Source organism: Mchenga conophoros, linkage group LG6 (assembly GCF_057382185.1).
Source record: "Mchenga conophoros isolate Kocher_MC1m ecotype Shallow Benthic linkage group LG6, M_conophoros_male_GT1.1, whole genome shotgun sequence".
In the NCBI taxonomy this organism is placed as follows: domain Eukaryota; kingdom Metazoa; phylum Chordata; class Actinopteri; order Cichliformes; family Cichlidae; genus Mchenga; species Mchenga conophoros.
The window spans coordinates 15,478,509-15,492,078 of NC_140531.1; the positions used below are offsets into that span (position 1 = coordinate 15,478,509).

The 13,570-nt window shown below is 41.3% G+C and overlaps 1 protein-coding gene across 1 annotated transcript; it reads right to left on the reverse strand.

Moving 5' to 3' along the window:
* Nucleotides 1–177: 177 nt before the first annotated feature.
* Nucleotides 178–11,899, reverse strand: LOC146572364 (PDZ and LIM domain protein 3-like). The gene is made up of 7 exons (XM_085276415.1): nucleotides 11,714–11,899; nucleotides 5,561–5,712; nucleotides 5,052–5,136; nucleotides 4,768–4,955; nucleotides 2,961–3,088; nucleotides 2,156–2,267; nucleotides 178–663 (listed from the first exon to the last, which is right to left on the reverse strand). Exons 1-7 carry the CDS (start codon nucleotides 11,804–11,806, stop codon nucleotides 474–476), a joined length of 948 nt encoding a protein of 315 aa, XP_085132541.1. The 5' UTR covers nucleotides 11,807–11,899; the 3' UTR covers nucleotides 178–473.
* Between the last annotated feature and the right edge of the window lie 1,671 nt (nucleotides 11,900–13,570).

Here is a 13,570-nt window from a genome sequence, read left to right on the forward strand (position 1 = left end):
ACCTCTTGCTTAAACTATGCATAAACAGAGCTGGATCTGTTAGAGCAGGGGTGGGGAACTCTAGGCCTCGAGGGCCGGTGTCCTGCAGGTTTTAGATGTCACACTGGGCCAACACACCTGAATCAAATGTTTATTTCATTACCAGGCCTCTGGAGAACTTCAAGACATGTTGAGGACGTAATTTAGCCATGTTGTTGTTGTTATTAAGGCTACACATACAGAGACCTTTAACATTATGAGCAGAGGCCTTTATTGGAAAGACAGATTGTGGTTTCACTGGACTCTCTAAGCAACCAGGTGTTTACATTATTGCCTAGAAAATACATCATATCAGTAAGAGTGAAGAGTGTATTCTTACTGAAATATTATTACACACAGCACCAAAGTGCAGACGAACACATGAACACATATGTAAGGAATAGAAGGGCTTCCTAGATTTTATGTGTCTGTGCTCATATAAGGGAGGCAGGGTTCTATACAGAGGGAAATGTTGTGACGAGGTCGTGTCCCTCCGCTGGTCTCATTCTGGCACGAGCGTGGATCTCACAGTACAGCTGTCCCTCCACAAAGAAATAGCCCTTCTGTTTCAGGTTGACATCACAGTCAGAGCACACAAAGCAACCAGGGTGACGATATTTGTCCCGAGCTTTCACCACTGTCCCACTGAAGCATCAAAAACAAACTGATGTCAGGAGCACAGAATATACGGCACTTAAAAAGTGGTACAGCTTCACGATAAAGCATAGAACCCAGTTACTGCTGTGCTAACTGTTTATAGGTTAGAAACACTGGTAGATGTACTCTAAACAGGCTCCAAGTGTAAAGACAATAGATGGACACAAACCCAAATAACTGGAACACTTGTTTTCCTGCAGTGCAACCTCAATGCGACTTGTGTTTTTGCAACCAGAAAAGTCGCCCTCTGCTGCCCATCTAAAAACACACAGGTTTAACAGACTTCTCTTTCCCCCAGTCCCAGAAGCTTTTGATAATGTATTGAGTTTCAAAATGTAAGACATTTGTGTTTCTAGCTGACATTCAGTGGCCACTTTATTAGGTACACCTTGCTCGTACAGAATTGGATCCCTTTTTTCCTTCAGAACTGTCTGAATTCTCTTTGGTACAGATTCAACAAGGTTTTGGAAGCATTTCTCAGAGGTTTCGGTCCATCAGACAGGTGCTGCACATCTATATTAGCAATCTCTGATGATGGTGGAGGCCATATGAGTGCAGTGAACTTACTGACACATTCAAGAATTCAGTTTTTGATGGTTTGGCTGTGCGATTTAAATGACGCTGAGCCAGTACTGGTGGGCTGAAAGTGTGCCAAGAACACATCCCCCATACCAGGAGCCTGAACTGTTTGTACAAGGAAGGATGGATCCATTAATTGCATGTTTATAACAAATTCTGATCCTGCCATCCAAATGTTGAAGCAGAAATTGAGACTCGGGCCAGGCATCATTTCTCCAATCTCCTGTGGTCCAGTTTTGCTGAGCCCATGTAAACTGCAGCTTTAGTTTCCTGTTCTTAGCTAATAGAAGTGGTACCCGGTGTGGTCCTCTGCTGCTCCAATCCATCTGCTTCAAGGTTCGACGTGTTGCACGGTCACGTATGCTATTCTGCATAACTTGGTTGCACTGAGTTACTGTTGCCTTCGTATTAGCTTAAAGCAGTCTGGCCGTTCTTCTCTGACCTTTGACGTCAACGAGGAATTTTCACAGAGAGAACTGCCGCTCGCTCGATATTTTCTCTTTTTTAGACCATTCTCCGTAATCCCTAGAGGTGGTTGTGAGGGGAAAAATCCCAGTATGTCAGCAGTTTCTGAACTACTGAGACCAGCCTGTTTGGCACCAACAACCATGCCTCATTCAGAGTCACTTAACTTTCCTTTCGTCCCCATTCTGATGCTCAGTTTTCACTTCAGCACTGTGTTACTGCCACTCAGTGCATTATTAGGCTGATTAGATTTTTGCATTAACAATGAGGTGAACAGGTGTACCTAATGAGGTAGCAGGTGAGCGCATATAATTTATGCAGTTTCTGCGATCTTCAAACGATGCTAGAGCCTCTGGGTGTACTGCGCTGAACTGTGCTGTTTCTGCATAGATGGTCTTAATGTAAATCGCAGATGAGTCGTTCTATTTTTACTCACACAATCCCATTCCCACACTTGTCACAGACAGGCAGTTTCTGCAGGTTTCCTGTGGGCGTAGTTGGTTTGGTTGTGGGCGCTTTTACTGTCCTGGTCACAATGGGGCGAGTGCCTGATCACATTAGAAAGAAACCACTCAACACAAAAACCCTGCGTGATCATAACACACACATGAAAAGAAAAACCACGAGACGGGGACAAAGCGGCATGAATGATCATTCATTTTGGGTTTCTGTTTTTTGTTTTTCAGCATATTATACGTATTCTGCTAACAAAGGAAACACGTGGAAAAGTGCTTTTGTATTAATAATACTCCAAAAATAAGGAGAATGACACACACTGTGGAGCTTTAATAGGGTGTGATATGAGACATTGTCACAGTATTGCATAAATGATCTACTTACTTTCAGTCCTTTTTGTCCAAGTAAATCACAGTGTAATTTATTGAAAATGTATTAATGCCACAGGTAAGTCATCAACATGTAATTTCAGCTATGACTTTAAGCCAAAGGGTTTTTAGATCAATCCCTGAGCCCTTCTTCCAACCAGGGTTGAAAAAGATATGAAACTTTCAAATTTGTTCTTTATTTTTCTTACAGGGGGAAAGCTGAAAAAAAAAAAAGGTTTAAAACGGCAACTTTATGTGAAAAAACAGCATCTCGTGAACTGAAAAGTGTTTGATGACAAAACTACTGCCTGTCAGTGTCACTACAACCAGGTGAAGACTGAAAAAGTGGGAAGAATTATGAATGATTTATGAATTGATTTTTTGAGGAAGAGATGCATAATTTAGGAGAGAGCTCACCATCACTGTCAATAAATTCCTGGAGGGCTTTGAAGGAGCCAGACTGCCGAGGCTCCTGGGGATCCTCCTGGTCTTTCTGTAACATCCGGTAAACGTCAGAATCCTCAATGCTGGTTAGAGCTCTGGGACTGAGCAGTGCATCGAGACACACACAGAAAAACCCCATCAAATTCTACTAACTGCAATACAGGAGTTTTCTTATAATTCTGACAAAAAAAACCCAATGAAAGTTTCACCCATCACGCTTTAAAGTTGGTGTCTAGTGTGTGCAACAAATGTGCGTAACCAGGTGACGATCACGCAGCATGATGGGTCAGCCTTACAAGGAGAAAATGGATGCGAGACAAAAATAATCACACGGATTTGATTAATGTACAATTTGAGCTGTAATTTAACCATAATTATGGTTTAATAAACAATGATCCCTTCCAGTGTACTGATAATGTGCTGCAGTGCTCATCTAAATCAGTGCAGAAGTAATGCATGAGTGAGTGGCTTTGGTCGGATGTGACCTATTCAGAAGTTGTGGTTGAGCCACAAAGAGATTCTTTCCTATATTCCCTAAGACACCGTACATCAAACAAGCTAATGGAATCCATATGACTGCATGGGAAGGCTGAAGGCTAACATGCTGTAGCACATCTGTGTGACTCACTGGACGGGTGATTCTGGAGGTGAGTTATGTAAAACGGGCAAAAACAATTGGTGCAATAGTAGCTCTGTAGGATCTACAGTGGTTATTATTCATTCCTGTTGTTGTATTGCTGGATCCTTATCACTCAAATAAAGAGAGTTGCCATAAGAGAGGCTCCAGAGGAAAGTAATTAGTTAATCAGTTATTTGGTTAAATATTCTTAGGTCAGCTCAGTTATTTTCAACCATAAACACACACACGCACAATCTTAAAAGCTTCCCACATACTTAATAGAAGAGTAAACAGCTATTTGCTGTGTATAATTACAACGATGCAATGATGTCCTTCGCAGAGGAAGAAGGCCTTTGTAAAGTGAGACTAAAAGCCACAAGGCAAAAACTACTCCAGAGAATCAGTATGTGTACTCATTTCATTTAAGCTCATGTAAGAATTTCCACTTATGTTTGCTGTGGCAAAGTAGACACACAGGGCAAGTGACGCAGAACAGCTTTACATTAGTTGGTTAAGTGGAGTATATAATGTGTACAAAAGTATTGTGAAAGTATTGTGCACCTGTTAGGCTTTGGATTCAGGTGCTTTCAACCACAGGTGTATAAAATAAAGCACCAATAAAGAATCAGTTGTACTAAAGAGCTCGCTGAATTCAAGCATAGTAGTGTAATAAGATGCCAGCTATGCACTTGCAACAATTTAGTACATGGAATTTCTTCCAAAATTAAGTGTAAGTGATATCATTGCAAAGTGGGAGCATTTAGTAACCCTAACTGCAAAGTGGCAGACCCCAAAGTTACAGAGCAGGGTTGCCAAGTGCTGAGGTAGTGCATAAAAGTCACCAATGCTCTGCTCACTCAATAGCTGCAGACCTCCAAATCTCCTTGTACATTAACATCAAGCACTGAAACTGTGCGCTGGGAGCTTCATTGCATAAGTTTCCTGTTGATGTAATGTGTTGGTGGCACAGTGTGGCATGCTGTCGTGCTAACATTTTTCTGTGTGTGTGAACCATTAGGCTTTACACTTACGCACCTTTATATTTCTAAACATACCAACACAATGACTGATGGAAAAGTATTTCTAAGCAACAGGTTTTTAGCACTTAGTTTGTGTAATGTGGTGCTTTTAGACAAACTAATGATTATTTGCACTGATCACCTCTCAGGCTTGTGCTGGACCAAGCCTCGGATCTGGCCCTCCATAGCATCCTGGATGTTGCCACTGGAGTAGAGGCCTATAGGCGTGTTGTAGGATGTGCTGACTACCTGGCGCTTGTCATCAATGTTCGCTGCTGCCACAAATGGCTGAGCTCTTCTATTGTGAGCTGTGCCAATTGGTTTATATTCCTGGTAGGAGAAGAAGGAAGCAAGGACACTACTGAAGCAGTAACAAGATACAAAGATTTAAGGCATCATAGCTACTAAACATACAGTCTCACAGACCTGCTGCTCTGCTTCCAGGTTTATTTTAAATGGGTGAGCTCTCCCGTCCTCCATGGCACGTGGAGTCCACAGTCTTGATTCGTTTCTGGAATTTAAAGGCAGATCCTGGTCAGAAGTTCACCACGATGAACTGACTGTTAAATGCCTGTTTTTGAAGCTTGTGCGCACATGTGAGCCTAATCCTGGCACATAAAACATCTAAACTGACCTTAGATTTATGTCTTTCCTTAAGTACCACAGGCTACATATTTCTTCCACATTTTTTCCCACAGCTTTTTTTGTAGTAGCAGTGGATATTATTATTAAAATTAAGGGGTCAACACACAAAATAATTGCAGTAACAATCTGTATTACAGAATGTGGATACATTAGTCATGGATTTATACCTTTATAGTAAAGCGAACACCTGTGAAATAGCTAACACCAAAAAATCCAACTTCAAATTTAACTTGAATCAAAAGCTGAATGATCCAAAAAAAGGTTTGTGAGCATGTGTATACTCCCGCAACCTTTCAATGGTGAGACAGAGCTGATGAGTGGATTCCTTTATCTTGTTCTGAGCTTCACAATGCAGCATGTTTGTTGCTGGGACTCCCTCAATAGCCAGGATGACATCACCAGGGCACAGGTTGGCAGCAGATGCCTTACTGCCAGGAGTGATCTGGATGGGAGTCAACAAACAAGGCGAGCATCATAGACAAGTGGATAACAAAAAAAAAGGAAAAACAAATATCCATCCATTCTCTTCAGCTTGTCCTTATCAGGGTCGTGGGGTTGCTGTAGCCTATTCCAGCTGGCATAGGGTGAGAGGCAGGGTACTCCATGGACAGGTCGGCAATTTGCCACAGGGTTCACACAGTGACAGATCACCAATTAACCTAACCCCACTGACTGCATGTCTCTGGACTGTGGCGAGAAGTCAGAGTACACGGAGAGAACCCATTCAGTTCACTGAAGGTTAGCCCAAATCCTCACCCTTCCACCACCGTGCTTGACTGTTGGTACAAAGTGTTTGTGCTGCTATGCTGTGTTTGGTTTTTACTGAAAGTAGCACTTAGCCTTTGTAGAGATAAGAGGCTTTCTCCTAGTAACTCTTCCAAATAAGCCATACAGGACTTTTCTATACGTACTGCCATGAACTTCAATATTTGCTGTCCCAACTAAGGCCTGTAGAGTCTAGGATGTAGTTGTTGGTAATTTTAGTGTTTCTCTGAAGATGCATGGCCCAACCTTGGGGCAAGATTACTCCTGTGAGGATTAGCAGCTGCCTTAAATGTTTTTGACTTGTAAATAACGTTTCCCTGTAGAATGATGGACTTTAGAAATTGCCTTATAACCCTCTCCGGATTGATTGGCACCTGAATGCTCCAGGCAAGCAAACTCCCAAAATTTGCTGATGCTCAGTTAATCTGGTGAATTTGATCAGTAGCTCATGGCTGCTACTTATCCTCTTAAGCAATACAGGTGTACTTCACAGACACAGTTCATCTGAGGGTGTATTTATCCAATTGTAAGTCCAGATAAATTTTAAACTGGGTGTGCTTTCATTTTACTGTGGCGGTCAGTAATAATGCAAACAGCTCCATGTAGGACAAAGGATACTTTAACAAGCATATTCTATGGCCTGTTTCAGTTCCTAGACAGTGTTCCCTGGGAACACTGAATGGGGGATCTTTAAGAAACACAACAAGTTTTTCACCAAGCAACTATTTCTGAAAATTATGGGAGTTACACACTTTACTAAGACACACCATTCATTAGCTAATTCCTAATTAGTCTGTCCAACGTCCAACTTTTAATTTCAGCAGCAGCTGTCTTCATTTGCTTTTCGTCCTACGATTTAACTAAATTTTCATATCAGTTTATTCCTCTCAGTTTCAGTGACAAACAAAAACATGCCCTCGACGAATTCAGGGATGTACGGCTGTAGCTGGTGGGGTCATGGGAAAAGTTTGGGACCAGAAGACCAAGTTATGCAGCGGAAAAGGTTGAAGCAGCCTGAATTAGTATCATTATCAATAGAGGGAGTGGAAAATGAGCACGATATTTACGTCTGTATTAAAACTATTTCCTGTTTGTTGTATCATAGTTTGCTAACAATCATAACAAAGTGTTCTTTTCTCAAAAACAGAAAACTTGGCATGTTTGAGCATTTAAATCCAGCTTCAATAGAGTCCAAATGCAGTTCTTTTCAACAACACCTTACACGAACGAGCAAATACATAATATGCTTAAACTTATACATGCTTACACACAAAGACTTGAGTAAAAAAATAAAACAAAACCCCAACATATTCCGGTGATCTCATTTCTACGTTATGGTCAAGATTCTTACATGGATTGAAGCTTTAGCTTTATTAAACAGAAACTCTGCCTTGACTTGGATTCCCTCTGTACATTGCCTTTATACAGTCCAGTACGTCCAGATGTTGCAGTGCTGTGAAAAGTCTGTTCTCCATCACTGGCACGTCATCTTTTAATACAGTACTCAGGGGCTGGGCCCCTTGTTTCTGTTCCCCTGCTTGGATCAAAGCTTTATAACCTCCCCCCCCCCACACACACACACAAATTCAAAACACAATTCAGACCATTGATGAGCTAAATCTATAAATTCAGCAGCTCGTGCACTCTCCACAGTAGCTGCTAACAGAGAGACGTTGCTCTGGTTGGTATGCATGTGTGTAAACTCTCCTGTCATGGAGCCAAAGTAAACACCGAGTGACAGCGTCCAGATGGTAATATGTATTCTGATGGTCAGGAAGTGACTGGAAAAAAGAGCAAGAACTGCCAGAAAGCCACCAGGGTCACAGCTCACCTCTCCCGAGGCAACATCAAACAGTACCCAAAATGTCCACTTGCGCCACACAGGGCACGACCTGTGCTCAGTCATATTGCATTACTGGACATTGCAGACTGAGCTACACTGAGATGTTACGGTGAAACTTAAATTAGGTCATCTGCCTATAAATAACAGCGGATAAAAGTGGTGAGGGGATGTCTCATGCTTCCAAAAGAGGGAGCGGTAATTTACAGTGGAGCATTTGTTTGAGAGCGCTGTCAGACTTTGTCTCGCTGCTCTCATGTCTGGATCGAGTAGGTACACAGCCATGCTTTTATTTTTTTCTTTAATTACATTCTTTTGCTTCCTCGGAGTTCAGCTGTCATGTCAAACGTTTGTCTTTGTTTAAATTACAACCACCTGCCTGCCTTTTCTTTCTGCTTTTCTCCCGTCCTGCCTCTCTCTTCTCTTTTTACCTCCCTTGCTTGCTCTAAAACTATTTTCTTAAGAGTCCGGGATAAAATAGGGGATGGAAGTAGCAAGACTGGGAATGTGACAGGTTGAAGCTCGTTGTGAAGGAGTACCTCAGCCTTCTTGTCAGCTGCAATCTTCTTTTTTTTTTTTCTGCCTGTTTGGACCGCTGGACTCTGATAAGCATATACAGTTGTAGTCTTAAAAATTAAGCCAAAGTAATGACATCATGGGAGTAGTTCTCTCACAGAGATCCTGCAGAGACACGTAATGCATGTTAGGCAATTGAATCCATGTGCTTTACACCCCTCATGGAGACATCACACAGAGATGCAGATCTTCATGGGTAAATCTAGAGCGGCGCCCACTTTACAGCCCCTGTGTGCTGAAGAAAAAGATGATTATCACTTGTGTTTACTTTCACCAGCTGGGAACACCAACGGCTCATGAAGGGGAGGATGTTCCTAACCAAAAATGGCATTGAACGGAGCGAGTCGAATCACTTGTGCTCTCAAATAAATCTTGTGGGTTCACTGAAGTAGCAGCTTTTTAATCTGCCCTGTAGCCATTTTTTTTAATCATAGTTTGTTTTGGGGTTTGGTTTTTTTAACAGTTGTCTCTGTTACAAATGCATTTGAGGATACAGCTTCTCATATTACTGATCTCATATCGTTTCCGCTTCCCCTCTCTCTTCAATCTCAGCCTTCTTTCATCACTGTGCTCATACAGGCCTCTGAGTGTCCACTAACACAACAGGTGTGAGTTTACTGGAAAGAGCTGGTGGTTTGTGAGCTAAAATTGCTTTTGGTCAGTATTTCCTGAGGTCCCTCTCTAAATATAGATTCACATAACCCCATCATACATAACAGGATTACTGATCTCCATCTCTGGCTGACTCTGGGGATTCAGCCCACAGGCAAGTTGTAACACAGATGGAGAAAGCAGTGCTCATCGTCAAAATCCTAACTTTTGTATTTTGCAGTGATCAAAACAGTTATTTGGAGCAGTAGCCAATATAAATGTCTGTTAACTGTGTGCATCCTTTGAAATTCTTATGTGTTTATTAGGTTTGTGGAGTCTGAATTATTAAAAAGCTAAAAAAAAAAGTTTTGATTTTGACCAATATGGAACAAAAACGCTAAAACTTCCAACTACAAGGGACGATGTAATCTCATTTAGAAATAATCCTCATCAAAGTAACAGAGACTGGTTTTCTTACTCACAGGCTATGCTCAAAAAATATTGGATCACCTACACGTTACACCCCATGAACGTCTGCAGTTGTGCAGTTCGCAGAGCATCTCCTAAGCACCACGTTCATCCCCGCTCAGCAACTTACGTGGCTGGCATTGCTGTGTTTCCTAAATGCTTCCACTTTGGAATAATGCTTAAAGTTGAAGACTTTAAAGTAGTCACCGTATTATGATCAAATTCATTGAGCTGAGCATGGCTGGACACTTTATTTTATATGCCTGTGAGAATGGAACTGAAAACATCTGAAGTTACACTAAAAGCTGACAGGAAGTCACCATTTTACAGAGACTACAACAAAAATGACAGATTTTTCACCCATAAGGAATAAGTTCACATCCCGTTTAGGACATCTGTTGAGACTTTCCTTTTGACGGTATGATTAGGTTAGATTTTGGCAGCAAAAGTTAGCTAGCTCTAAAAAAACAAAATAGTTAATATAATCCTTTTTAAAATATAAATTACATACTGGAAAGCAATTTCTACCATCTACATCTAATGGCTTCTGTTTTAGATGTTGGAGGGTTTTATTGAAGTTTATTGAACTACTTGGTACTGTTAAAAATTTTGCTAGTGTGTGAAAGAGTGGCAGCGAGGTTTCCTGCCCAAGCATTAGTAAGCTAGGTGCTACACCACTTTTCTGAAGTTGTAGATATGATTCCATAAATGAATGAAAAAACATTTTATGATAGCTTTGACTGGCGCTTCAGAATAACAGTCTAAGTTTGCTGGTGGCAAAAACAAGCTTTTACATTCACACAGATCTTTGCTAAGTGGGATTAGCGTGCTTGACGGTCGTTGGTTTCTTGCTCTATTTTAGAAAGTACAAACATTTTGGTCAAAAATTATTTAGGTCAAAAAACATTTAGGTCCCCCAAATTAGAAGATATAAATAGGTTTGAAAATTACCTGAATTTTCCTTTAAAAATGAGACAATAGGAGCCACTGGTTAGCATAGCCTAGCTTAGCGTTCTGAAGCGAAACAGATAGTTGGACTCTCTAAGTTTACCTGCACTCCCAAAACTTACTTATTAGAATGCTATTTGCACTCTCACACACGCAAACCACAAAAACAATAATATAAAATTTATACAATTAGACTAGAGCCTGGTGACTTAAGGACAGCAACATAAAGAGTCAGTGAGGTTTGAGATATGAAAGACTATCCGTTATCATATTTGTACTAAACTAACAACAACACCCAGTCACTTATCTACAGTATTTATCTTCTTATCCAGCTTTGGCCTACAAAATACATGAACATATTTAACATATTTTCAGAAACAGAGAATGTGAACTGTCCCATTTAATTTGTGCTAAATTTACAACGTCATTATTGGTATCTGTGAGGATTCCCTTGTTAGTACTTCGTGTCAACAGGAAATACCTAATTTCTTCCAGGAAATTATCGTTTTCATCACCGATGACCCCATACAGATAAGAGTTTCTCCATTTTCTTATCTTCCAAGTCCACCTACTGTCAGTCATTCACATGTCCAAATGACTTAATCTAGTTGGAATTTTTTTTTTGTATTTGCGAGTTATTTTTGTTTCTTCTCTCATCTTTTATCTCTCTCTGTGCTGTTGAGGATGACGAGCTGCCTGATGCTGTAAGCTGATCCAAAGTTGGTGTACTTTCTTCTCAACAGCTGCACTGTTCTAACAGACATTTCATAATGCTGCGCTCATCACTCCAGCGTCGGCACTGTCTGTTCGTCCTGTAACGTGAGGAGGTTCACACAGGTTTGTCCAAACATTTGTTTAGATCATCGGCTTTAAGTTGGTGATTATTCACACAGGCAGCGGGATTAGAGTATGATTTTGGAAATATTTTCCATGCTTCAAAATTTACTCAATGAGACATCCGTGTTTGTGTGTGTATTCGTGTGCGTGTGTGCACATATGTTGGATAACAATGCAAGCTGCTATTTGTATCTAAGCCTCTTGCATTTACTGCGGCACAGGTGCAAGCTTCATACCACACCAGAATGTTTCTAGAATGAATCGTCTGGAAGCACAATGTTTACCCTCAAGCTATTTGAAAAATGCACTGGGAAAAGAAAAAAATGATTTAAAGAACTACTTAAAAAACTGGCAAACTGATATCACTTTGCTTCTGTTCTTATAATGCAGACATTATGCCACTCACTCACTCACTCACCCTGGAGATGGTCAGGGGCTGGTTGAAGTCCTTTCCTCCTGTCAGACGAAAGCCCCAGGGGGCCGGCCCATCCAGCACCACGTTAAGTGGCATGACCCTTTAAAGTCTCCCTGCTGTTTTGACAGCAGCACAGACAGTAAACTGCACACTGTGGGGATCACAGTTAAAGAGCAGTGGAATATCAAAGTGATGGAGATTTTGAACCAAGTGAGGGGGTCAGGGGGAGGAGGATGGACAGCTCCCGCCCCGTGAGTGAGGTAATTGGTCAGATTTTGGGAACTGACTCTCAAGTCTGTACTAATTCTGTTTGAGCGTGTCTCGTTGCTTCTTTTACAGTACTATTCCTCCTCTCCGAATAGAAGCCAGTGTTTGTCATGATGATGAGGTAAAACCAAAGCATTGCTTGTTTTACTCATAACCACTTCTGGCTCAGTAACTGCTTACCTAAATGAACTCGTGTCCACACACAGACTGAAGATGTAAACCAGCTTCTGTCAGAAGCCAGCCCCCACTAATGCTTCTCATCCCTGGGCAGCTCGAGGTCTGGCTGGCCTCCTCTTGCTCTGGTTGATGGGTCTTGCTGCTCCTGCCCTTATTTGGTCTGAAGGCAAAGCTTCTCTCTGAGGCCTTGGAGGTCTCACAGGCACATTCCAGTCACTATTGATTTGGAAGGGACCCAGGACTCTCACTCCTAGCCGAGCTTGATAACAATCCAGCTCTGACTTGAAGTTTTTTTTATTTTTTATTGTGTTTACAGCAGAAACCGGGCTTTGTCTACTCTATTAAACTGAGCCATTTTTCATGTCTTTAAAGACTTCTTCTAGGCCAAAATCTGAATTCGCTCTTTGTGATCTCAGGAATTTATTTTTCAGCCAATACAGAATTTTCTTTGCTCCCCTTTCATATCTGTGTAGTACTATTAATAAGTTAAAATAAAAAATAAATAAAAACATCAAATGGTCCATGCCTGTGAGTAAGGCATACTAATCTGTGTCAACAGTGATAGCCATTTAGCCTGAGCAGGGAGCGGCTTCATCATGTAAATGTGCCATTATGAATCCACACCACAAACTCCGCCTTCGGCCTTGAAAACCCTTTCCCACTTGCAGTATTTCAGCGTGGATCAGATTCATGGTTTGTTTCTGTGGTTGCCATGACATGGAATCACTTGTGTTTCCACATTTCTTTCTCTCTGGACAGAATTAACAGGCCGTAACAGTAAGAGTACAGATCTAGGCATCCATTCTCTGTAACACCAAAACCATATTTAGCACACGTGTAGCGTTCAAGTACATAAGCATATAGGCATTATATGAACTTTATGTTTACCTTGCTTTACCTGAGGAATGGAACAGTTATATATGTCATGCAAGTTTAATGCAACATAGATCAGGACTGCTCTACTGGTTCAATGTGTGATGAAGCTTCAAAATCCACCAATAGCAACACAGTAACTCTGTAACTTCTGTCGGTGCTGTGCTTTTTTGGAAATCAAATTTCCCAGAGGAACCCACCTGAGGGATTAATAAAGTTCTATCTAATCTAATCTAATCTAATCTAGCGCTGTTGAACGTGACTGAAACCAGGACTCTGCTTGTTTGCAGACCCACTGAAAGAGCTCTCCTTATTTATCCTTTATTTATTCTTGTTTTCAAGTCTGCCTAGAGGAGCCGTGCATATGGTGGATTGTAGCCAGAGTGTCGTGACAAACTGCAGGGCACACGTTCCCCTCCTGATGGTGAAATTTACATCGCTTGGACTGAAGCGGACCTTCCACACTCACAGACACCAACTGCTGTTTCTTTGCTTCTTCGCAAAGAATTTGTGACCTTTTGCAAAAGTTTTGTTTGTAAGAAG